Source organism: Nerophis ophidion, linkage group LG23 (assembly GCF_033978795.1).
Source record: "Nerophis ophidion isolate RoL-2023_Sa linkage group LG23, RoL_Noph_v1.0, whole genome shotgun sequence".
Classification (NCBI taxonomy): domain Eukaryota; kingdom Metazoa; phylum Chordata; class Actinopteri; order Syngnathiformes; family Syngnathidae; genus Nerophis; species Nerophis ophidion.
Window position 1 is genome coordinate 42,648,857 of NC_084633.1, and position 26,301 is coordinate 42,675,157.

General features: G+C 45.2%; 1 protein-coding gene across 3 annotated transcripts; it reads right to left on the minus strand.

Moving 5' to 3' along the window:
• Positions 1-404: 404 nt before the first annotated feature.
• On the minus strand, positions 405-25,736 carry LOC133541348 (paramyosin). Of its 3 annotated transcripts, none has more exons than XM_061884724.1 (9): positions 25,187-25,736; positions 21,929-21,974; positions 19,685-19,952; positions 19,536-19,608; positions 19,369-19,453; positions 10,661-10,925; positions 6,556-6,662; positions 3,856-3,951; positions 405-3,782 (listed from the first exon to the last, which is right to left on the minus strand). In XM_061884724.1, the coding sequence occupies exons 1-9, from the start codon at positions 25,204-25,206 to the stop codon at positions 1,359-1,361; spliced, it is 3,384 nt and encodes a 1,127-aa protein (XP_061740708.1). In that variant the 5' UTR covers positions 25,207-25,736; the 3' UTR covers positions 405-1,358. The 3 variants fall into 3 exon arrangements, with proteins under 3 accessions (XP_061740708.1, XP_061740707.1, XP_061740706.1); XM_061884723.1 differs by having other exon boundaries at positions 406-3,782; positions 10,661-10,928; positions 19,685-19,949; XM_061884722.1 differs by having other exon boundaries at positions 406-3,782; positions 10,661-10,928.
• Between the last annotated feature and the right edge of the window lie 565 nt (positions 25,737-26,301).

Consider the following 26,301-nt stretch of genomic DNA (forward strand, 5'->3'; position numbering starts at 1 on the left):
TTGCAACCCTAACCTTAACCCCAACCCCAACTCTAACCTTCTAAACTCAACCCTAACCCTTTTAAACCCTAAATCCCAACCCAAACCCAAACCCAACCCCAACCCTTTTTTAATCCTGAATCCTGACCCAAACCCAAACCCAACCCCTACCCTTTTTTAATCCTGAATCCTGACCCAAACCCAAACCCAACCCCAACCCTTTTTTAATCCTGAATCCTGACCCAAACCCAAACCCAACCCCAACCCTTTTTTAATCCTGAATCCTGACCCAAACCCAACCCTAACCCTAAACCAACCCTAACCCTCAAACCTAAACCCTAAATCCTAACCCTTTTAACCCTAAATCCTAACCCCAACCCTGACCCTAGCCCTCTAACCCAAACCTAAACATCTATCCCTAATCCTAAACCCTAACCCTCACCCCAACCCTACTCATTTTTAATCCTAAATCCTAACCCAAACCCAACCCAAACCTCTAACCCAAACCCAAACCTAACACTCTAACCCTAAATCCTAACATTTGCTCCAACCCTTTTAACCCTAAATCCTAACCCAAACCCTGACCCGAACCCTCTGGCCCTCCAACCCAACCCAAACCTAACCCTAACCCTACTTACAACGAAACCCATGGAATCAAAGATCAGTTCTTTGGTAGCCTATGTGTGTGGCAGAAATCTCCAGAAGCTTTGATAAATAACATTTGTCGCCGGGGCTCATTAACCTGTTTTAACACACCTGGTCTGCCAGAGAATAAGAAGATGGAGCAGTAGGGATCACTGTTGCTAACTTGGCGACTGTCTTGTTGTATTTAGCGAGTATTCTCCTGGGTATTCTTTTTAAAAACGCGACAAGCCTCAAATCAAGTGGAAGTAGCCCCTATCGCTCTTTTTGAAAAGCGCCAAGTGGCGCTGTTGGCCCCTCCCCCATTTAAAAGCATTCACAGGTTAAAAAAAATGCTTTTAAAACGACGACAGAACGAAGTGAAAAGAGTCTAAACTTGTTTTGATTGAGTTTGTTTCTCGTGTGAACGAACCAAACCAGGAGCAGCAACGTGTAACAAAATAACTTTTTATTGCTCAAACGGCACAATTCCACTTCCTGTCCTTGTCTACAGTGCTGAGCCTTGTGGGTAATGTAGCACATTGGGGCGGGCACTAGGACCATGCCCTCACCCAGCCGGTATGGGCGTGGTTTTTAAGTTTAGAAGTCAAATAATTATTTGGATGATATTACTCTAAAGTAAAATGACTCTTATCTGAAGACAATGTTTGGCTCTTCCTCAATGCTCTGTTTGTGTTCTTTGACTCTCTGGAGGTTTCCAGTACCTGTGGATATCATCGGGTCCTCTAGTTCCTCCCTCAGTCTTGGTTGTAGTCCTGAGGTCCAGTCAAGGTGTGACTACAAGCCTCTTGCTTGTCCATGAATGAAGCCTCCTGCTGTCTGACCAAAGCCTTCAGTTTGTCCTGCAAGACCACACATCTCTGCTGCTCCTGCTCCAAATCTAAGAACAGCCTTTCTGACAGATAAACCAGCTTTGCTTGCTCCTGCATCCAGTTGATGTTTACTGGAGCGTCCATTTCCAAGTCCTCCTGCGTTCCTGGAACCTCCTGCCTTAGCTGCCACAACAGTCTAGCTCTTTTTTGCAGCCTGGTGATCAGTTTCTGCAACCATGGTGGCATTTTAGTAGCAGGTGTCACCTCTCTCTTCTCTCCCTGCTCCTCACAGCAAGCCAACTCCAGAGGGTGTGCGAGGCCTCCCCTTTTGCCCTTGGACTCCTGATAGTCTTCCGGACTTTGCTGCTGGATTTTAAAGGCAGCATAAATGAGCTCTGCTTCAGTGCAGGCGCTAATGATGACAGCGAGGGCACTAGACCCTCCTGTCTTCTTTAAGGTGCCTATGTGAGCCAGGATAAGTTCATACCTGTGCGCCACACCTATATCATTTTCTCCTGCCATCAAAGACTCAAGTTGATTATCCGGACTCTGAAGGGCCGCCACCATTTTTTCTACTACAAGCAGTTCTCTCATCAAACATTCAGCAGGGCTTGAAATGTTGTCAGAAAGTTCTACCATAGCCTCACTGAGGATATCATCCTCTTCTTTGCAGGCATTAAAGCATGCACGTTGGTGTTTTGCCGCGTCTTCCCTCCCTTGCTGAAGGTACGCCTCAACAGCAGTTAGCTTCCTCTCAAAGTCGTTGAACTCGATGGCGGTGCTGGTTTGAAGCGTCTGACTGCAGCTTTGTATGACGCGCAGCGCAGCCTGAAGGCGCTTGGATAAAAGCCTGCAGAGGTTGTCCGTCTCCTTAGCGAAGCGTTGGCTCTGCTCCGCTCGGCTGTGGAGCAGCAGATTGAGATGCTGGGCGGAGGATTGGCTCTGGGTGAGCTGGGAGTAGAGCTGAGGATCCTGGAGGCTCATCTGGTGTTCCTCCTGGTGTTCTGCTAGTTGATGAGTGATTTCCCTTAGCTTTTCTTCTGTTACGAAAAGCTTGGTTTCTAGTAACTGGATCACGGTCGTAAACCTTTCTGGATCGTCTCCTGAGGTGATGATGTACTGGTGTGATGGACCGAGTGAGTGGGACCGGACTCTTGCATGATAATAGTGATGATCGTGGTCTATTGAGCTGCTACTTAACTTATATATTTCCTCTGATTGGCTATCACTTGCTGACCGGTGTACCAAGTCTTCATTGTCCGGCCCTGTCTCTGCAGACTCATTCTCCAGGTGCGATGTGGCACAGGTACAAACGTCAAGCACCTCACTGAGTTTTGCTTCCGTTTCCTCCAGGCTGTTACCTAAGACTTCCATTTTCAGCAGAACCTCGCTCAGCTCCTGCTCCTTCCTGTTGAGAAGTTTCTCAAAGCCTTCACGCATGACCTGGGTTTCAGCCTCCTTTTGCTGCAGCTTCTGCAAAACCCACTGCAGCTGCTCTCCAGCTGCCAGGTATGAATGGTTAAGCTCATGGAAATGTGCTTCTTCCTTTTTCAAGCAACTCTGCAGCCTGCGCACTTCTTCTTCTGCCCCAAACAACATGTTCTGAAGCTCATGACATTGTTGCTCCAGCTCCTCTTTTTCATCGTGATACCTTTGCACAGCAGCCAGAGAAGAAGCTAACTCCTCTTTGAGTTTATGTTGAGCTTCCTCAACATCCCTTTTCCACATTTGGCCTTCACTCAGGCTGTCCACCTGCTCCTCAGCCGTGACCAATCTCTCCTGAAGTTCTTGGGAGTGTTGTTCTGCCCGCGCCAAGCTGACTGACAAACTCCGTCGTTCTCTGTCCTGGCTGGCTTGAAGGAGCATGAGGTGCTTCTGCAGAAGAGCTTCTTTTTGAGCCTGTGTCTCTTCGTTGGTTTGAAGTTGTGTTGTGACCTCTAGGAGAGCCTTTCTTAGCTCCTCCGCCTCCGCTTGGAGAGCATGATGACTCCGAGACTGCTCCTGTAGCAGTGTCGCACGGGTCTCAGACTCTTTCAGCATCCTTTCACTGGTACTCAGTTGGCTCTTCAAGGAGGTGACAGTATGCTCCCACTCCGTCCGCTGTTCAAAGAACCATTGCCGTTCTTGCTCTAGATGCGCCTGTGCAAGCGCCGTGGCGTCCCCCGTCACCAGCAGCTGTGCTTGTTGAGCTAAAAGGTCAACTCTTCGACGAAGCTCGGCTTCCCTGGCTTCCTCCTGTTTTCTATTTTGTGCATCCAACTCAGCGCGGAGGTCACGGTTTACCTTCTGCAGTTGTTGCAGAGTCAAAGTTGGCTCCGATGAGGACTTGGAGTTGGATGGAAGATCGTTCTACAATACAAGATAGAAAGAAAAACTGTAAATGCATGTCCTACGTCTACTTTACACAATCAACTTGTATAACCTTTCCTCTTGAATGACTCTCTCGCTGTTGTAGCTCACGTTGCAGGTTTGTGTTTGACTGTTGCAGTCCAGACACTTCTCTCTGTGTTTGTTCCAGCTGCAGGTAGATGCAAAGAAAAAAAACTTTGGGGCCTGATCTACTAAAATTTTACGTGTACTAAAACACGCGCAAACATGATCTACTAAGCTTGTGTGCGAAGAATTGTGTCACTTAAACATGCAAAATAGCGGGTGCAATCCATTTAGCGCGTCCGTCTTCATGTATATGCAGAATATACGTGTGAGGGAAGTCTTGTCTTGGTTTTTTTCTGTCTTGTGATTTGCATGTTTTATTTTGAAAAGCAACTCCTCTTGTTTCAGATCACGGGCCCTTCCTCTTGTGTCACCAGTCTGACGTCATCCCTGACCCTTGATTGTTTCCACCTGTTTCCCATTATCCTCATGTTTCATATAAGCCCATGCCTCCCCTTGTTCTGTGCCAGATTGTCTCGAGCTTTCGTGCCTGTCTAGCGTCCATGTTCATGTTCATGTTCATGTTCATGTTCATGTTCATGTTTATGTTTATGTTTATGTTTATGTTTATGTTTATGTTTATGTTTATGTTTATGTTTATGTTTATGTTCATGTTCATGTTCATGTTCATGTTCATGTTTATGTTTATGTTTATGTTTATGTCCATGTTTATGTTTATGTTTATGTTTATGTTTATGTCCATGTTTATGTTTATGTTTATGTTTATGTTTATGTTCATGTTCATGTTCATGTTCATGTTCATGTTTATGTTTATGTCCATGTTTATGTTTATGTTCATGTTCATGTTCATGTTCATGTCTTGCCTGGTCTCATGCCTACTTCCTTGGATCCAGAATTCCCACGCTGTAATTTTAAGTTTAACTTTTTCTCCTCCTCAGTGAATTTTGTCATCTAGCCTTTGTTCAACCGAAGTGCTGAGTTATTTTTTTTTTCCTAATAATCTTTCCTTCCTCAAAGTTTTTGAGTGATTTTTCGTTTACCTTTATTAGATTAAAATTAGAGTAGATATTTTTATAGTCATTGTTTTCTTCCTGCTGTTGGAGCCTTTTATGTTAAGTTTCATAGCAGATACAGCGCTAATTATAGTTGGTCTTAATTTTGGTATTGTCCTCCTTTTTAGAAGTGATTTTCGGTTGTTCCCTTTTTCGCTGACCGTTTTTGTTTCTTATAGTTTTTGTGTAACTCTGCCTCTGGAGGTTAAAGAGTTGTCAAAATAAAAGGTTTACTAAGAATCCCATCTCTGCATCGGAGTCCATTCCTTAGTCCAATATGCTGATTATCAGAACACCCACAATAATGGGAGGGGGGATGTGCAAATGTGAATGTTAGGCGCTCACAATGTGATTTATCAAGGGGGAAATTGTTTTGCGACCGCTGTTTCAAGTATATTTAGCACGCTCCAAGGTCTGTGCAAACAGGCACAGTTGCGCAAAAATGTAAGAAATCTCTCCGCAATGACAGACGATGTACAGAGAGAGAGAGAGAGAGAGAGAGAGAGAGAGAGAGAGAGAGAGAGAGAGAATACCCAAACTGTGTGTGTGTCAATCAATCAATCAATCAATCAATGTTTATTTATACAGCCCTAAATCACAAATGTCTCAAAGGACTGCACAAACCACTACGACATCCTCGGAAGAACCAACATAAGGGCAAGGAAAAACTCACACCCAGTGGGACGTCGGTGACAATGATGACTATGAGAACCTTGGAGAGGACCACAAATCTGGGCAACTTTCATAATAAAAATGTGAACCATATCATCTACTCAGCAATTTTCAAGCTGCTTGATGACCTAATAGTCTGATTGGAGCCAGCAGACACCGACTTGACTTCAGGTGATTCATTTTGATGTCTGTTGGCGTTTTTTATATCATGAATATATTTCCTAAACTTATTGCAAAGTGCATTTCCTTGCGTCTGGATCATTCAGCGTTTCCTAGCGCGCACCTTCGACATGCTAAGAATAGCTTCTGTTGTCTAGATTGCACTTCTCCGTTACATCGCTATTGTCCGGAAAAGGTGGTCCACATTGTGCATCATGTGACAGACATACAAACACCACATGACGGTGCATGTACTGTAGCTGTTGTCACATGTTGTTGGTGACGAACCCCAAGATGCAGACAAGGCGGCAGGCATTGTAGAGGAAAACAGGATTTAATGTCCATGAAGTAAAGACAAAAAACACAAACTGGGAACAGGGAACAGGGATCCAGCAAAGAGGAAAACTGGGAATAGCTAATGGCTAACAGGAAACTACAAAACAAGGAGCTATGAGACAGCAAACTGTAAATAGTTATAGGAACTAACAGGAACAGCTTACCGCACTGACAACGACACGACAGGTAGGAACAACAAGAGGTATTAGCGACAAACAACCGGTAGGATTGACAATCCAGCCCTGACTGGAGGAGAAAGCAGGTCTAGATAGTGGCTGGCTGATTGACACCAGGTGTGGCCAGGTGCATATCAGCCACAGCTGAGGGGACACAGCCCGCAGGGACACAAACAGGAGTGCTGACAGGAAACAAAGACAAACGCAGAGGAAAAACTAAGACCTAGTCAAACTGTCAGCGACAAGGCTGAGAACTGTGCAGGAAATGTGTGTCTCTGTAGATCAAGTCCTTGGAATCTACAATTATTTAGTGAAGTATCACCTCTGTCTCACCTCTCTGACAAGTTGCTCCGTTTGTTTCTCGCAGAGACGCTGCTGATCAGAAATGTCCTGCTTTGTCTGTATCAGCTCAGCACAGGCGGGTGAATGCATTGGACACTCTGCACACAAAGACAAGACACCAGCATGTCGTCTTCCAACTGTGTTTCAACACAATTTTACAAAACTATACAATGCAAAAGTAGTAGATACATTTTTGAATTCAACAAACTTTCCCAGCGCACATGCGACACATGACATGGTATGAAATGTTGCATCCCAAGGTTCCATCTGCTGTGCTACACCATGATGCCTGTGCTGAGGGGGATCTGTAGAAGCTCCAACGGATGGAGCTCTCTAGTCAAGCATGCCGCCGCTTCCTGAGGAAATAAAGACTGTGGTGTGTCTTCTTGTGCATACAGGAAGTGTTGTGGCTCCAGGTGAGGTCCCTGGATGGATGAACCCCAAGGTACCTGAAGCTAGACACCATTTCCACAGCTGCTCCTACGATGTGTAGGAGGGGAACATTGGGGTCTGAGCTTCCCAAAATATATGGCCTTGGTCTTTTTTGGCTCCAGGCAAGGTCCCTGGAGAGAGGAACCTCAAGGTACTTGAAGCTGGAGACTACTTCCGCATTGGTACATTAATGTAAAGGTTATAGCTTTTAGACCAATCAACCAGATGTTCTACCACCTCTTTGTACTCAATCATCAATCAATCAATCAATCAATATTTACTTATATAGCCCTAAATCATGAGTGTCTCAAAGGGCCGCACAAGCCACAACCACATCCTCGGCTCAGATCCTACATCAGGGCAACAAAATACCAAACCCAATGGGATGACAATGAGAAATTAGCAGATTAGAAAGGCTTGCAAGATTGTGGGAATATTTCTAAATTGGATGGTTTCAGTGGGTTTGAACCAAACTCCGATAGAATAGGCTCCAGTTCATCTGTGACTCCAAACAGGATAAGTGGTGGGAAATGAATTCTCAGGGCATTCAATCAATTTCAACACAACTGTTTGGTTTGTTTTAGAAGATGTTTTGCTTCTCAACCAAGTAGGCTTCATCACTTTATGCTCATAGACTCACATGGGTCACACCTTGTCTTAGACTTAAATTGGTCAGATCGGGTCTCGTAGGAACTCAAAGAATTAGTAGAAAACCACTTGACCTGCTTTTGTTAAGTCTTCAACTCACACTTTCGTCTGCATCTTAGAAGGGAGGCCAAGGATATCGAGTCACAAAGGGCCGTATTCCGTGCGTTGTAGTAGGGGCAGCAACTCCCAAACCCGACGGTGGACACTAGAGGTTCAGGGGGTCGCTAAGCTGATCTTGTGAGGGAAGAAGGATGTTGAGATCTACAGGCCAAGCAGGAATTTGGTTGATGTACTGCACCGTCATGGTGAAGACAGAGCTGAGCAGAAGGAAAATCAATCAATCAATGTTTACTTATATAGCCCTAAATCACTAGTGTCTCAAAGGGCTGCACAAACCACTACCACATCCTCGCTAGGCCCACATAAGGGCAAGGAAAACTCACACCCAGTGGGACGTCGGTGACAATGATGACTATGAGAACCTTGGAGAGGAGGAAAGCAATGGATGTGGAGCGGGTCTAACATGATACTGTGAAAGTTCAATCCATAATGGATCCAACACAACCGCGAGAGTCCAGTCCAAAGTGGATCCAACACAGCAGCGAGAGTCCCGTCCACAGCGGAACCAGCAGGAAACCATCCCAAGCGGAGGCGGGTCAGCAGTGAAGGGATGTCCCAAGCCGATACAAAGGCAAGCGGTCCATCCTGGGTCCCGACTCTGGACAGCCAGTACGTCATCCATGGCCACCGGATCGGACCGGACCCCCTCCACAAGGGCTCTTGATTGACTGGTCGAGCTATGTACTTACCCTTACCTGTGGTCATCAACATTAGGTAGTGACAGTTAAGAGGAAGATCGTGGAAACAAGGGGACACGTTTTTCCTGTAGGGCAGCTGGTCCATCTTTAAAAGATACGGTATGGAGCACGGCCATCCGAGAGGAGCTCAGAGAAAAGCCGGTTGAGATGACTCAGGCATCGAGTCCAAATGGCTGCCGGACCCATCAATGGTGATGTTTTATAAGGATGTTCCAACGAAGGGAGGACTTGGGGCAGACCTCGGACCTGCTGGAGAGATTATATCTCACAGCCGTCCTAGGAACGCCTTTGTGTCACCTCCGTGGTGACTGGAGAATAATAATGTTGGATATACCGACTGAGACTTCTGCCAGACCCGGAAAAGTGAAATGAATTTAAAACAGAACTTGCAGGTTAGTTCAAATGTTTTTGAGAAAAGAAGACATCATTGCAGGATAATCTCGGTCCAATCTTTTGCAGTCCATGCATAGGCATGAGTACCTTTCACATTTCCAACAATACAGTACCTGGGAATCAATACCCGTACTCAACGATACACATTTTCGAAACTTTTCTGTGTGTTAATCAACTAGTAAATAATAAAAACATTTTATAATGTCACATTTAAAAATCAGTCTTGGCCAACAAGATGAATGTACCATGTTTTACTTTTGTTGAGCCCTTTTGAGTTTTTATACTGTAGGTGCTACAAAAAACTAGTGGTGTTGAAATCGTCATGGAAAATCAATAATGCTAATTGGTATTAAATCTATGGCATATCCCAAGTAAGTTAGCATCAAGCTAGTGCATTTCAACAAGTGGTGCCTTACTGTACTTTTTGCAATGTAGTATCTGTTGCCATATGAAGGCACATGTTTTTAAAGCGACGATTCAGCCAGCGTCATACTTGATCCTTCACACAGCCACCAGGAGAACTTGGCAAGACCAGAGACACGACAACAACATTAGCAGTCCAACTTATTCCACTCTGAGTGCTTGTGTTCCCGTTGTTGAGCAAGCAACTCTCCTACATGCTAACCACAAGGCCACCGTGCACAAATAATATGCTAAATACACTATATTGCCAAAAGTATGGTGGCCAGCCATCCAAATGATGAGAACCAGGTCTCCTCATCACTTGGCCCGGTGTATCAAATCAAGCACTTAGGCACAGAGACTGGTTTTTCAAATAATTGTGAAAGATGGGCCGCTTTCAGTGATTTTCTGCGTGGAAATGTCATTGGATGCCACCTGTGCAACAAATCCACTTGTAAAATTTCCTTGCTCCTAAATATTCCAAAGTCAAGTTTATTCTAAGAAAAGTGAAGAGTTTGAGAACAACAGCAAGTCAGCCAGCAAGTGGTAGGCCAGGTAAAGTGACAGAGAGGTCAGCATAGTGCAAAGATTTTCTGCACAGTCACTTGCTACACAGCTCCTAACTTCATGTCACCTTCCAATTAGCCCACGTACAGTACGCAGAGAGCTTCATGGAATGGGTTTCCATGGCTGAGCAGCTTCATCTAAGCCATACATCACAAAGTCCCAATGCAAAGCGTGGGATGCAGATGTGTAAAGGACATCACCACTGGACTCTAGAGCAGTGGAGACGCCTTCTCTGGACTGATGAATCACACTTTTCCATCTGGCAATCTGATGGACCAGTCTGGGTTTGGAGGTTGCCAGGAGAACGCTACATTTCAGACTGAATTGTGAAATTCAGTGGAGGAGGAATCATGGTGTGGGGTTGTTTTCAGGCCCCTTAGTTCCAGTGAAAGGAACTTTGAATGCTCAAGGATATCAAAACATTTTGGACAATTCCATGCTCCCAACAGTTTGGAGCGGGCCCCTTCCTCTTCCAACATGACTGTCCACCAGTGCACAAAGCAAGGTCCATAAAGACATGGATGACAGAGTCTGGTGTGGATGAACTTGACTGGCCTGCACAGAGTCCTGACCTGAACCCCATAGAACCCCCTTGAGATGAATTAGAAGGGAGACTGAGAACCAGGCCTTCTGTGTGACCTCACCAATGCACTTTTAGAAGAATGGTGGAAAATTGCTATAAACACACTCTGCAACCTTGTGGACAGCCTTCCCAGAAGAGTTGAAGCTGTAATAGCTGCAAAAGGTCATATTGAACCCTATGGGATGACACTTCAACTTCCTGTTTGAGTCTACTTTTGGCAATGTGGTGCAGGTAAAATGTCTTCAAACCGCACCTTGACCTCGGTCCAGCTGCTGTGCAGGACTGGCAGAAGATGAAGAGTCAGTCGGGGAGGAGTTCATGTCCGCAGAGTTTTCTTGCATCTTTTGCTGGAATTGCTGCTCTCCCTTTTCTTCTTCTTGCTGCTGTGACTCTGGACTAACCTCACAGATGTGCTTCACCTGCAAACTTCTGTCTTCTTGCTCCTCTTGGGAACACACCTCAGCACTTCCTTCCAGACCAGGACTTTCAGGAGGAAGTCCAGCAGCCACTGCATCTTGCTTCTGGGAAAACATGACAGTATGTACATCAAATACACACCTGCTAGTTTAGGAGTACATGACAGTATGTACATCAAATACACACCTGCTAGTTTAGGAGTACATGACAGTATGTACATCAAATACACACCTGCTAGTTTAGGAGTACATGACAGTATGTACATCAAATACACACCTGCTAGTTTAGGAGTACATGACAGTATGTACATCAAATACACACCTGCTAGTTTAGGAGTACATGACAGTATGTACATCAAATACACACCTGCTAGTTTAGGAGTACATGACAGTATGTACATCAAATACACACCTGCTAGTTTAGGAGTACATGACAGTATGTACATCAAATACACACCTGCTAGTTTAGGAGTACATGACAGTATGTACATCAAATACACACCTGCTAGTTTAGGAGTACATGACAGTATGTACATCAAATACACACCTGCTAGTTTAGGAGTACAGGACAGTATGTACATCAAATACACACCTGCTAGTTTAGGAGTACATGACAGTATGTACATCAAATACACACCTGCTAGTTTAGGAGTACATGACAGTATGTACATCAAATACACACCTGCTAGTTTAGGAGTACATGACAGTATGTACATCAAATACACACCTGCTAGTTTAGGAGTACATGACAGTATGTACATCAAATACACACCTGCTAGTTTAGGAGTACATGACAGTATGTACATCAAATACACACCTGCTAGTTTAGGAGTACATGACAGTATGTACATCAAATACACACCTGCTAGTTTAGGAGTACATGACAGTATGTACATCAAATACACACCTGCTAGTTTAGGAGTACATGACAGTATGTACATCAAATACACACCTGCTAGTTTAGGAGTACATGACAGTATGTACATCAAATACACACCTGCTAGTTTAAGAGTACATGACAGTATGTACATCAAATACACACTTGCTAGTTTAGGAGTACATGACAGTATGTACATCAAATACACACCTGCTAGTTTAGGAGTACTCTAGTGGCCATCTTGTGTATTTCTGTCCCATTCGCTGCTTATGTTTGTGGATTATTTCTAAACATGTATTTTGTCATCTGCTAAAAGGGTTCAGGGATATTTGTACGTGTGGAAAGTATTCCATTTGAGGCCATTCAGCATTTTGTGTGCCTTAAACATTCCTCCTTTGATCTGTATCACTGACACTTCTATGAATTTGTGGATTATTTGTAGTCCTACTTGGAGTACTTATGTTGACTATTTATGTGCAAGGTTGCTGCTAACATTACTTGCAAGAGTGGGGATCACGTTCATTTAAATGACTGAAATTATTATTGCAATTTCTATGACTTTGTGGATTATTTGCAGTGTTATTTTGAGTCTCTCTGGTCATTGACTTCGTAGGAGATTACTGCTATTTTAATTAATAGCTAGAGTGGCAATTACACACACTACTCTGCTGTGTTACTGCATGCACTTTCTGACTGTGGATTATTTGCAGTCCTTCTTGGAGTCGTCATGTTAGATAAAGACACTTACAGGTGCTGGTCATATTATTAGAACATCATGAAAAAGTTGATTTATTTCATTAATTCCATTTAGAAAGTCAAACTTGTAGAATGTATACATTCATTCCAAACAGACTGATACATTTCAAGTGGGGTCTTTTTTGCCAAAAAGGAGATGATTATAGCTGACAACCAATGAAAACCCAAAATTCAACATCTCAGAAAATGAGAATATGGTGAAAAGGTCAGATATTCAAGACACCTGGTGCCACACTCTAATTAGCTAACTAACTCAAAACACCTGGGAAAGCCTTTAAATGGTCTCTCGTTTTGATTCTGTATGACACACAATCATGGGGAAGACTGCTGACTTGACAACTGTCCAAAAGATGACCATTGATACTTTAAAGAAGGAGGGCAAGACACAAAAGGTCGTTGCCAAAGAGGTTGGATGTTCCCAGAGCTCTGTGTCCAAGCACATTAATAGAGAGGCAAAGGGAAGACAAAGATGTGCTAGAAAAAAAGTGTACAAGCAAGAGGGATAACCGCGCCCTGGAGAGGATTGTCAAACTAAACCGATTCAAAAATGTGGGGGAGATCCACAAAGAGTGGACTGCAGCTGGAGTCAGTGCTTCAAGAACCACCACGCACCGACGTATGTAAGATATGGGCTTCAACTGTCACATTCCTTGTGTAAAGCCACTCTTGAATAAGAGACAACGTCAAAAGCGTCTCGCCTGGGCTCAAGACAAAAAGGACTGGACTGCTGCTGAGTGGTCCAAAGTTATGTTTTCAGATGAAAGTAAATGTTGTATCTCCTTTGGAAATCAAGGTCCCAGAGTCTGGAGGAAGACAGGAGAGGCACAGAATCACGGTGCCTGAAGTCCAGTGTCAAATGTCCACAATGGGTAATGGTCTGGGGTGCCATGTCATCTGCTGGTGTTGGTCCACTGTGTTTCCTGAGGTCTAGGGTCAATGCAGCAGTCTACCAGGAAGTTTTAGAACACTTTATGCTGCCTGCCGCCGACCAATTTTATAGAGGTGAAGATTTAATTTTCCAACATGACTTGGCACCTGCACACAGTGCCAAATCTACCAGTACCTGGTTTAAGGACCATGGTATCCCTGTTCTTGATTGGCCTGCAAACTCACCTGACCTTAACCCCATAGAAAAGCTATGTGGTATTGTGAAGCGGAAGATGCCAGATGCCAGAGCCAACAATGCTGAAGAGCTGAAGGCCACTATTAAAGCAACCTGGACTCTCATAACACCTGAGGGTGCAACAGACTGCTGGACTCCATGTATTGCTGCAGCAATTTAGGCAAAAAGAGCTGCAAGTAAGTATTGATTGCCGTACATGCTGAAACTTTCCATGTTCATACTTTTCAGTCGGCCCACATTTCTAAAAATGATTTTTTGGTACTAGTCGTAACTAATATTCTCATTTTCTGAGATACTGAATTAGGGATTTTCAGTGATTGTCAGTACTAATCATCAAAATTTAAAGAAATAAACATTTCAAATATATGACTATGTGTGTAATGAATTGATATAATATGTAAGTTTCACGTTCTGAATATAATTACTGAAATAAATCTACGTTTTCATGGTATTCTAATAATATGAACAGCACCTGTACATCATGTTAGATAAAGACACTTACATCATGTTAGATATAGACACTTACATCATGTTAGATATAGACACTTACATCATGTTAGATATAGACACTTACATCATGTTAGATATAGACACTTACATCATGTTAGATATAGACACTTACATCATGTGTTGTCTTCATTGTAACACTTATATAAGTCTTCTAATTTTTTGAGTTGGCGACCCCTGACTTAGTCCTCCTACACTACTGCATTGGAATGTTGGTCACTAGGGTGGTACTTGGGGGCGGGTGGTGAAGATGTGCCATCATTAGGGTGGTACTTGGGGGCGGGTGGTGAAGATGTGCCATCATTAGGGTGGTACTTGGGGGCAGGTGGTGAAGATGTGCTGTCATTAGGGTGGTACTTGGGGCGGGTTGTGAAGATGTGCTGTCATTAGGGTGGTACTTGGGGCGGGTTGTGAAGATGTGCCGTCATTAGGGTGGTACTTGGGGGCGGGTGGTGAAGACGTGCTGTCATTAGGGTGGTACTTGGGGGCGGGTGGTGAAGATGTGCTGTCACTAGGGTGGTACTTGGGGCGGGTTGTGAAGATGTGCCGTCATTAGGGTGGTACTTGGGGGCGGGTGGTGAAGACGTGCTGTCATTAGGGTGGTACTTGGGGGCGGGTGGTGAAGATGTGCTGTCATTAGGGTGGTACTTGGGGGCGGGTGGTGAAGACGTGCTGTCATTAGGGTGGTACTTGGGGGCGGGTGGTGAAGATGTGCCATCATTAGGGTGGTACTTGGGGGCGGGTGGTGAAGACGTGCTGTCATTAGGGTGGTACTTGGGGGCGGGTGGTGAAGACGTGCTGTCATTAGGGTGGTACTTGGGGGCGGGTGGTGAAGATGTGCCATCATTAGGGTGGTACTTGGGGGCGGGTGGTGAAGATGTGCTGTCATTAGGGTGGTACTTGGGGGCGGGTGGTGAAGATGTGCCATCATTAGGGTGGTACTTGGGGCGGGTTGTGAAGATGTGCCGTCATTAGGGTGGTACTTGGGGGCGGGTGGTGAAGATGTGCCATCATTAGGGTGGTACTTGGGGCGGGTTGTGAAGATGTGCCGTCATTACGGTGGTACTTGGGGGCGGGTGGTGAAGATGTGCCATCATTAGGGTGGTACTTGGGGGCGGGTTGTGAAGATGTGCCGTCACTAGGGTGGTACTTGGGGCGGGTGGTGAAGATGTGCCGTCATTAGGGTGGTACTTGGGGGCGGGTGGTGAAGATGTGCCATCATTAGGGTGGTACTTGGGGGCGGGTGGTGAAGATGTGCTGTCAATAGGGTGGTACTTGGGGCGGGTGGTGAAGATGTGCCGTCATTAGGGTGGTACTTGGGGGCGGGTTGTGAAGATGTGCCGTCACTAGGGTGGTACTTGGGGGCCGGTTGTGAAGATGTGCCGTCATTAGGGTGGTACTTGGGGGCGGGTGGTGAAGATGTGCTGTCATTAGGGTGGTACTTGGGGGCGGGTGGTGAAGATGTGCTGTCATTAGGGTGGTACTTGGGGGCGGGTGGTGAAGATGTGCCATCATTAGGGTGGTACTTGGGGCGGGTTGTGAAGATGTGCTGTCATTAGGGTGGTACTTGGGGGCGGGTGGTGAAGATGTGCCGTCATTAGGGTGGTACTTGGGGGCGGGTGGTGAAGATGTGCTGTCATTAGGGTGGTACTTGGAGGCGGGTGGTGAAGATGTGCTGTCATTAGGGTGGTACTTGGGGGCGGGTGGTGAAGATGTGCCATCATTAGGGTGGTACTTGGGGGCGGGTGGTGAAGATGTGCTGTCATTAGGGTGGTACTTGGGGCGGGTTGTGAAGATGTGCCGTCATTAGGGTGGTACTTGGGGGCGGGTGGTGAAGATGTGCCGTCATTAGGGTGGTACTTGGGGGCGGGTTGTGAAGATGTGCCGTCACTAGGGTGGTACTTGGGGGCCGGTTGTGAAGATGTGCTGTCATTAGGGTGGTACTTGGGGGCCGGTTGTGAAGACGTGCTGTCATTAGGGTGGTACTTGGGGGCGGGTGGTGAAGATGTGCTGTCATTAGGGTGGTACTTGGGGGCGGGTGGTGAAGATGTGCTGTCATTAGGGTGGTACTTGGGGGCGGGTGGTGAAGATGTGCTGTCATTAGGGTGGTACTTGGGGGCGGGTGGTGAAGATGTGCTGTCATTAGGGTGGTACTTGGGGGCGGGTGGTGAAGATGTGCTGTCATTAGGGTGGTACTTGGGGGCGGGTGGTGAAGATGTGCTGTCATTAGGGTGGTACTTGGGGGCGGGTGGTGAAGATGTGCTGTCATTAGGGTGGTACTTGGGGGCGGGTGGTGAAGATTTGCTGTCATTAGGGTGGTACTTGGGGGCGGGTGGTGAAGATGTGCCATCATTAGGGTGGTACTTGGGGCGGGTTGTGAAGATGTGCCGTCATTAGGGTGGTACTTGGGGGCGGGTGGTGAAGATGTGCTGTCATTAGGGTGGTACTTGGGGGCGGGTGGTGAAGATGTGCCGTCATTAGGGTGGTATTTGGGGGCGGGTTGTGAAGATGTGCTGTCATTAGGGTGGTACTTGGGGGCGGGTGGTGAAGATGTGCTGTCATTAGGGTGGTATTTGGGGGCGGGTGGTGAAGCTGTGCTGTCATTAGGGTGGTACTTGGGGGCGGGTTGTGAAGATGTGCTGTCATTAGGGTGGTACTTGGGGGCGGGTGGTGAAGATGTGCTGTCATTAGGGTGGTACTTGGGGGCGGGTGGTGAAGACGTGCTGTCATTAGGGTGGTACTTGGGGGCGGGTGGTGAAGATGTGCCGTCATTAGGGTGGTACTTGGGGGCGGGTGGTGAAGATGTGCTGTCATTAGGGTGGTACTTGGGGGCGGGTGGTGAAGATGTGCTGTCATTAGGGTGGTACTTGGGGGCGGGTGGTGAAGATGTGCTGTCATTAGGGTGGTACTTGGGGGCGGGTTGTGAAGATGTGCTGTCATTAGGGTGGTACTTGGGGGCGGGTGGTGAAGATGTGCTGTCATTAGGGTGGTACTTGGGGGCGGGTGGTGAAGACGTGCTGTCATTAGGGTGGTACTTGGGGGCGGGTGGTGAAGATGTGCTGTCATTAGGGTGGTACTTGGGGGTGGGTGGTGAAGATGTGCCGTCATTAGGGTGGTACTTGGGGGCGGGTGGTGAAGATGTGCCATCATTAGGGTGGTACTTGGGGGCGGGTGGTGAAGATGTGCTGTCAATAGGGTGGTACTTGGGGCGGGTGGTGAAGATGTGCCGTCATTAGGGTGGTACTTGGGGGCGGGTTGTGAAGATGTGCCGTCACTAGGGTGGTACTTGGGGGCCGGTTGTGAAGATGTGCCGTCATTAGGGTGGTACTTGGGGGCGGGTGGTGAAGATGTGCTGTCATTAGGGTGGTACTTGGGGGCGGGTGGTGAAGATGTGCTGTCATTAGGGTGGTACTTGGGGGCGGGTGGTGAAGATGTGCCATCATTAGGGTGGTACTTGGGGCGGGTTGTGAAGATGTGCTGTCATTAGGGTGGTACTTGGGGGCGGGTGGTGAAGATGTGCCGTCATTAGGGTGGTACTTGGGGGCGGGTGGTGAAGATGTGCTGTCATTAGGGTGGTACTTGGAGGCGGGTGGTGAAGATGTGCTGTCATTAGGGTGGTACTTGGGGGCGGGTGGTGAAGATGTGCCATCATTAGGGTGGTACTTGGGGGCGGGTGGTGAAGATGTGCTGTCATTAGGGTGGTACTTGGGGCGGGTTGTGAAGATGTGCCGTCATTAGGGTGGTACTTGGGGGCGGGTGGTGAAGATGTGCCGTCATTAGGGTGGTACTTGGGGGCGGGTTGTGAAGATGTGCCGTCACTAGGGTGGTACTTGGGGGCCGGTTGTGAAGATGTGCTGTCATTAGGGTGGTACTTGGGGGCCGGTTGTGAAGACGTGCTGTCATTAGGGTGGTACTTGGGGGCGGGTGGTGAAGATGTGCTGTCATTAGGGTGGTACTTGGGGGCGGGTGGTGAAGATGTGCTGTCATTAGGGTGGTACTTGGGGGCGGGTGGTGAAGATGTGCTGTCATTAGGGTGGTACTTGGGGGCGGGTGGTGAAGATGTGCTGTCATTAGGGTGGTACTTGGGGGCGGGTGGTGAAGATGTGCTGTCATTAGGGTGGTACTTGGGGGCGGGTGGTGAAGATGTGCTGTCATTAGGGTGGTACTTGGGGGCGGGTGGTGAAGATGTGCTGTCATTAGGGTGGTACTTGGGGGCGGGTGGTGAAGATTTGCTGTCATTAGGGTGGTACTTGGGGGCGGGTGGTGAAGATGTGCCATCATTAGGGTGGTACTTGGGGCGGGTTGTGAAGATGTGCCGTCATTAGGGTGGTACTTGGGGGCGGGTGGTGAAGATGTGCTGTCATTAGGGTGGTACTTGGGGGCGGGTGGTGAAGATGTGCCGTCATTAGGGTGGTATTTGGGGGCGGGTTGTGAAGATGTGCTGTCATTAGGGTGGTACTTGGGGGCGGGTGGTGAAGATGTGCTGTCATTAGGGTGGTATTTGGGGGCGGGTGGTGAAGCTGTGCTGTCATTAGGGTGGTACTTGGGGGCGGGTTGTGAAGATGTGCTGTCATTAGGGTGGTACTTGGGGGCGGGTGGTGAAGATGTGCTGTCATTAGGGTGGTACTTGGGGGCGGGTGGTGAAGACGTGCTGTCATTAGGGTGGTACTTGGGGGCGGGTGGTGAAGATGTGCCGTCATTAGGGTGGTACTTGGGGGCGGGTGGTGAAGATGTGCTGTCATTAGGGTGGTACTTGGGGGCGGGTGGTGAAGATGTGCTGTCATTAGGGTGGTACTTGGGGGCGGGTGGTGAAGATGTGCTGTCATTAGGGTGGTACTTGGGGGCGGGTTGTGAAGATGTGCTGTCATTAGGGTGGTACTTGGGGGCGGGTGGTGAAGATGTGCTGTCATTAGGGTGGTACTTGGGGGCGGGTGGTGAAGACGTGCTGTCATTAGGGTGGTACTTGGGGGCGGGTGGTGAAGATGTGCTGTCATTAGGGTGGTACTTGGGGGTGGGTGGTGAAGATGTGCCGTCATTAGGGTGGTACTTGGGGGCGGGTGGTGAAGATGTGCCGTCATTAGGGTGGTACTTGGGGGCGGGTGGTGAAGATGTGCTGTCATTAGGGTGGTACTTGGGGGCGGGTGGTGAAGATGTGCTGTCATTAGGGTGGTACTTGGGGGCGGGTGGTGAAGATGTGCTGTCATTAGGGTGGTACTTGGGGGCGGGTGGTGAAGATGTGCCGTCATTAGGGTGGTACTTGGGGGCGGGTGGTGAATACGTACCGTAGTTGAGCGCTCCGAGCAAGATGAGTTGATAGTCTCGGTTGAACTGCTCATTTGCTTCTTTTGGTTTCGCTCCTTGTTTTTCCTTGAAGGATGAAAGCCATTCATGAATTAGCAACAATGATTGACATCAATCAGAAGGGTGACCAGAGAGATCTGGGATGAACCTGATTGGCTGTTGGGCGGAGGACGAGAATGCTCCGTTCTTTAGCGTAAAACTGCCAGCCACAACATCACATTCTATTTGGAAAATAGATATTTGTCATTTTCTTCCGGACTGCGTGCATAAAAAAAGAATAGTCTGAGTGTCAAATACCGTCTGAGGTGGATCTCTGGTGGAGTCTGTTGAGGGAGCGACTGCTCCTCCTGCATGGAGCTGCAGAGAGAGAGGAGGTGTGCAGGGAAGAAAAGCTCCGGCTGCTCCAAAGCTGCAGAGCTGGCTTGGATGAAGGAGATGACAAAAGCTGTTGTTTTGGTTTCCTCAAAGTCTTGTTGAAGATCTTGCTGCTCCTTCCACAACTGGAGCTGCCTTGGCTTGCAACCTTGCCTCCACTGGATGAAGACACGGTCCAACATGACGGCTGCTATGGGGCACACAGTGCATTTCATACAGGCACCTTCTAAAGTCTACATCCACGTGTAAAGGACATCATGTCATGGCTGTCATGACTTTCCAATCATTTCTAGAACTCTTATTTGTTTGTGATGTAGTGATTGGAGCACATACTTGTTGATCACACAAAACATTCGTTAAATTTTCTTCTTTTATGAATTTATTATGGCTCTACTGAAAATGTGAGCAAATCACTTTTGGTTTCATCTGACATCAAATGGACAAAGATAAGATCTTCTGGAAAAAAAGTTCTGTGGTCAGATGAAACAAAAAGTGAGTTGTTTGGCCACAATACCCAGCAATATGTTTGGAGGAGAAAAGGTGAGGCCTTTAATCTCAGGAACACCATACCTACCGTCAAGCATGGTGGTGGTAGTATTATGCTCTGGGCCTGTTTTGCTGCCAATGGAACTGCTGCTTTAAATGGGACAATAAAAAAGGAGGATCAGCTCCAAATTGTTCAGGACAAGCTAAAATCATCAGGGGGGAGGTTGGGTCTTGGGCACAGTTGGGGGTTCCAACAGGACAATGACCCCAAACAAGCCTCAAAAGTGGTAAAGGAATGGCTAAATCAGGCTAGAATGAAGGCTTTAGAATGGCCTTCACAAAGTCCTGAATTAAAGGTGTGGACAACGCTGAAGAAACAAGTCCATGTCAGAAAAGCAACACATTTAGCTGAACTGCAGCAATTTTGTGGTGAAAAATGTATGCAGAAGCTTGTGGATGGCTACCAAAAGCGCCTTATTGCAGGTAAACTTGCCAAGGGACATGTAAGCAAATATTAACATTGCTGTACGTATACTTTTGATTGCTCACATTTTCAGTAGAGACATAATAAATTCATAAAAGAAGCAAACTTCATGAATGTTTTTTGTGAGCAACAAGTATGTGCTCCAATCACTACATCACAAACAAATAAGAGTTGTAGAAATGATTGGAAACTGAAGGCAGTCATGACATTATGTCCTTTACACGTGGATGTAGACTATTGACCACCACTGTATACACACATATATACACACACACACATATATACACACACACACATATATATACACACACACATTTATATATATATATATTTATATATTAATCCTTTTACATATGATGAAGAAAAAAGGCGGCTCAGTGGCCAGAATTTTACCAAAAACAACATTGACATGATGTTGTGCGAAACTGGCAAACAGTTGTTTCCATTTACAGTAACACACACAACACACACAATCCTGTAAAAGCCAACGTCATTTTTTATCAGTAACCCTTTGCAGAAAAGAAAACAACACATTTTCTGGGACTGTTTGTTCATTTAGAGAAATACGCCATAAAAACAGCAAGTGTACATTTAAAGGGAAAATGTCTGCTCAGTTGCCAGAAATTTCCCATAAGCAAACAGCGATATAGTTTTTCCGTTTACAGTAATATGCTGTAAAAAAAACAAAAAAAAACACTGTCATTTTCTAATAAAAGCCGACAACCTGCCTGCTGCTCTTTCTCCATTTACAGAAATACGCCATAAAAAGAACAATAATTTATAGATTTTAAAAGAAAAAGGTGGCCCAGTTGCCAGAATTTAACGTAGGAAAACAGTGGTACTGTTTTTTTTATTTACTGTAATATGCTGTAAAAAACAACAACATACGTTTTACAGTAAAAATTGGGCCGACTGAGCTGCCAGTTTTTTTAAATTATAAAATATATATCATGTTTTTTATTGTGTACATTGAAAATAATGTTACTAATCAAATACACAGGCAATTGTCTAAGGATATCCTGAGGCATATTTTTTATATCCTGAGGCATACTTTTTATACATTTATATTCATGTTTTATTCACTTTCCAGATTGTATGAACAAATATGCAATGATGCTTTCTGTGTCACTGCAATAAAAGACAGCAAGGCATGATGTTGTGATCTGTATTTCATGTCTAATAAGAGCAGAACCTACCTTTGCCACTCTGCTGATCTTGCTGTTCACCAGCTTCTCCGGCCACCTGTTGGACAATTAAGGTGCACAATGCAACAAATCAGACAGCTGACGTATGCTTCCATTTACAAACAGAAACATTGTCATTACTTTATCATTCTTCTTTGCAGGAATCATTTCACCAAAAATGGATCATAAATATTTGTCAAATGAAAGCATCGTACGAATCAGATACAACATTGTTTACCTGCACCTTTGTTTTATTTGCAGAACTTATTCACTTGCAATAGTTTGAAATCAACCACAAAAGTACGATTTCATGAGCTCAATACGCTAATGGAGACATTCCAATCAGGGTTTTAAACTAGCTCATGTATTAAGTGCACCTTTTTTCAACCTATTTATAGTGACTTATGTTGGCAGTTCAACAATAATACATTCATAATGATTTCATAATAATACGTTCAGTTTGATCAAGACAAAGTCAATGGTACACAATGACTAAACAAAAGTAGAAGACTAATAACTAAAAATGAGGTGTTACCATTTAGTGGTCAATTGTATGGAATATGTACTGTACTGTGTAATCTACTAATAATATGTACTGTACTGTGCAATCTACTAATAATATGTACTGTACTGTGCAATCTACTAATAATATGTACTGTACTGTGCAATCTACTAATAATATGTACTGTACTGTGCAATCTACTAATATGTACTGTGCAATCTACTAATAATATGTACTGTACTGTGCAATCTACTAATAATATGTACTGTACTGTGCAATCTACTAATAATATGTACTGTACTGTGCAATCTACTAATAATATGTACTGTACTGTGCAATCTACTAATAATATGTACTGTACTGTGCAATCTACTAATAATATGTACTGTACTGTGCAATCTACTAATATGTACTGTGCAATCTACTAATAATATGTACTGTACTGTGCAATCTACTAATAATATGTACTGTACTGTGCAATCTACTAATAATATGTACTGTACTGTGCAATCTACTAATAATATGTACTGTACTGTACAATCTACTAATAATATGTACTGTACTGTGCAATCTACTAATAATATGTACTGTACTGTGCAATCTACTAATAATATGTACTGTACTGTGCAATCTACTAATAATATGTACTGTACTGTGTAATCTACTAATAATATGTACTGTACTGTGCAATCTACTAATAATATGTACTGAACTGTGCAATCTACTAATACAAGTTTTAATCAATCAATTTACTACTCTCTTAAATCCCTTGCTTTTTCCCTTCCCAGTCCTGCTCTGTCCGGGGGAATTATTCCCCGGGCTTGGAAACGTCAACAAAAACTACAACAAAACAATTTGGGCAATTATTTTGGGGGGGGCAAATTTCGAGACAAAAATGTGTCTGGGGGGCCGATACAACTGAATTTTAGGACCACTATGTCATGAGGTGGACTATGGCCTGGTTTGATTTCCTGAGGTGCAAAGCGATTGGAACGGACATGGCGTGAAGGTAAGGACAACTTTTAATTAATAACTCAAAAAAGGTACAAACGAAAAGCGCTCACAGAGGAGGAACAAAAACAAAAACTTGCACTAAGGCAAAACTATGGTCATTAAACAAAACTTGTAAACTATGGCATGAATTAAGAAACCTTACATGGACCGAGAGAAGAGTATGAAAAAGGCAGCATGGTTGATCCGCATGGATTACGAGGGTGGGAGAGGGTGAGAAGAAGGTGATAGAGGGTGATGCCTGGCAAGTACAGGCTTAAATAGGGGCAGTGATGACAGGTGCGTGAGTCCAGACAAATCAGGTGCGTGAGTTGTGAACTGATTGGTAGACATGGAAACAAAAACAAAGCAGGGTGCACAAAAACAGGAACTAATGGAGTCAAAAACAAAACAGAACATAACTAAACAGACATGATCACAAAGACATGACAAACTAATACAAAACCTCACTGATTGAATGCTGAAAACGTTATGACAGACCGCCTTAAAAAACGTGATGGACTTTAAAAAATGTTTGACTGAATGAGACAGCCAGAATGTACATGAAAATAAAGAATGTGGGATTGACAATATTAACTATGAAGGATAAAACAGTGAATATTGACAAACATATGAAGGTCACACCCCCTCTCCATACACATATTTTACAATCAAGCCAAACGCAACAAAAATGTGAAATATGAACATGAAGGGTAAAATAAACCCAGCTACAATCTGATATATGTGATATATCACTAAGATGTACAACTTGGTTGTAAAAATCTCATTCCACGTCTGTCCCTGACACCCACATTTCACACTCTGTGGAAACACTCCCCACCCACACTGTTTGGTACCTCGTCTGACCTCCTGTGACTTAGGTGACAGTAATTAGGTGACCACAGTAACCAATTAGATGAGAATAGTAACCAATTAGATGAGCAAAGTAAGTAATTAGATGAGCATAGTAACCAATTAGATGAGCATAGTAAGTAATTAGACGAGCATAGTAAGTAATTAGACGAGCATAGGAAGTAATTAGATGAGCATAGTAAGTAATTAGATGAGCATAGTAAGTAATTAGATGAGCATAGTAAGTAATTAGATGAGCATAGTAACTAATTAGATGAGCATAGTAACTAATTAGATGAGCATAGTAACTAATTAGATGACCATAGTAACTAGTATGTGATGCAGATTCCAAGCATGTAAAGACTTAGTACAGTTGAAGTCTTAGGGTGATTAGAAAAGATGATAATTGCAGCTACTCTTTACATCTTAAACATCTAAAAATATTATTTGGAAATGTCCGACTGGGCCAGATTGAAAAGCTTAACTGGCCGCATGTGGCCCCCGGGCCTTCATTTGCCCAGGTCTGATCTAAACACTTCAGTATCGATCCTATACTGATACGACCCTTGGTATCGACACCACCAGTTTATGAATGTATCGCCCTGACGACACTTGTTATGTATATTATTTATTATTATGTATTTGCTAAGTCGTCATAGTTTTCGATAAACCCAAAAACTTAAACAGGTTTCAATTTCTTTTGTAAATTGGGCATATGTTGAAAGTAAGAACATTGAGCAAATAAATAGATCAATAAATGCATTGATTAGATGCATTTTCAGTCCATTCACTAAGTGGATTTTTGCATGAAGCAATGTTCATTTTCTTTGGGGTCAAAGGCCATCTTTAATCTGTCAACACACAAGCCTCACCTGCCATCTGGATGTTATTTGAATTTGATTGAGAAAAAAAAGTAATTACCTTACCTTGGAGCTCTGGACATCATTTTCACCTGCAAGGGAGATCTGATTGTATCAATAAAATCAAACTTTTTGAGGCAATTGCGAGAATATCTGTCTCAATTGTCTGCTGCAAAAACCCAAGAAGCGTGCTTCCTCCGACTTGATGCGAGCCGGCCGCTCACCAGGAAGTTTGTGGAGAAGCGGCCGGCACACTTCATCCCTGACAGAGTTGACAAACTCCATTAGTTTGGAAGGATTAAGTCAACAAGATTAGCAGAATTACTCAGCAATCACTTGACAAACAGGCTTCACGGTGGCAGAGGGGTTAGTGCGTCTGCCTCACAATACCAAGGTCCTGCTGTCCTGGGTTCAAATCCAGGCTCGGGATCTTTCTGTGTGGAGTTTGCATGTTCTCCCCGTGACTGCGTGGGTTCCCTCCGGGTACTCCGGCTTCCTCCCACTTCCAAAGACATGCACCTGGGGATAGGCCCCTCCCACCTCCAAAGACATGCACCTGGGGATAGGCCCCTCCCACCTCCAAAGACATGCACCTGGGGATAGGCCCCTCCCACCTCCAAAGACATGCACCTGGGGATAGGCTCCTCCCACCTCCAAAGACATGCACCTGGGGATAGGCCCCTCCCACCTCCAAAGACATGCACCTGGGGATAGGCCCCTCCCACCTCCAAAGACATGCACCTGGGGATAGGCCCCTCCCACTTCCAAAGACATGCACCTGGGGATAGGTTGATTGGCAACACTAAATGGTCCCTAGTGTGTGAATGTTGTCTGTCTATCTGTGTTGGCCCTGCGATGAGGTGGCGACTTGTCCAGGGTGTACCCCGCCTTCCGCCCGATTGTAGCTGAGATAGGCGCCAGCGCCCCCCGCAACCCTGAAAGGGAATAAGCGGTAGAAAATGGATAGGAGGGCACTTGACACACACTTTATTCCAGGGGATAACTACCTTTCAGCAGACTATCCAAATGACTTTCAAAGTCAAAGTATAAATAATAGTTTTACGAGCTGCGGTGGTCAAAACGTAGAAAAAACTGTAGCGGCTTATAGTCTGGAAAATAGGACAATTGTCATTCAAGTTTTGGTTTGAAAGCAGCAAGATTAGGGTGGCCATGTCCATGCC

Coding starts and splice junctions, on each gene's coding strand:
- LOC133541348 (XM_061884722.1), bottom strand. CDS start 25,206: ATGATGTCCAGAGCTCCAAG. Junction 10,929..19,368: donor GCTCGGAGCGCTCAACTACG/GTACGTATTCAC, acceptor ATGTTTTCCCAG/AAGCAAGATGCAGTGGCTGC. Junction 3,952..6,555: donor CGGAGCAACTTGTCAGAGAG/GTGAGACAGAGG, acceptor ATCTACCTGCAG/CTGGAACAAACACAGAGAGA.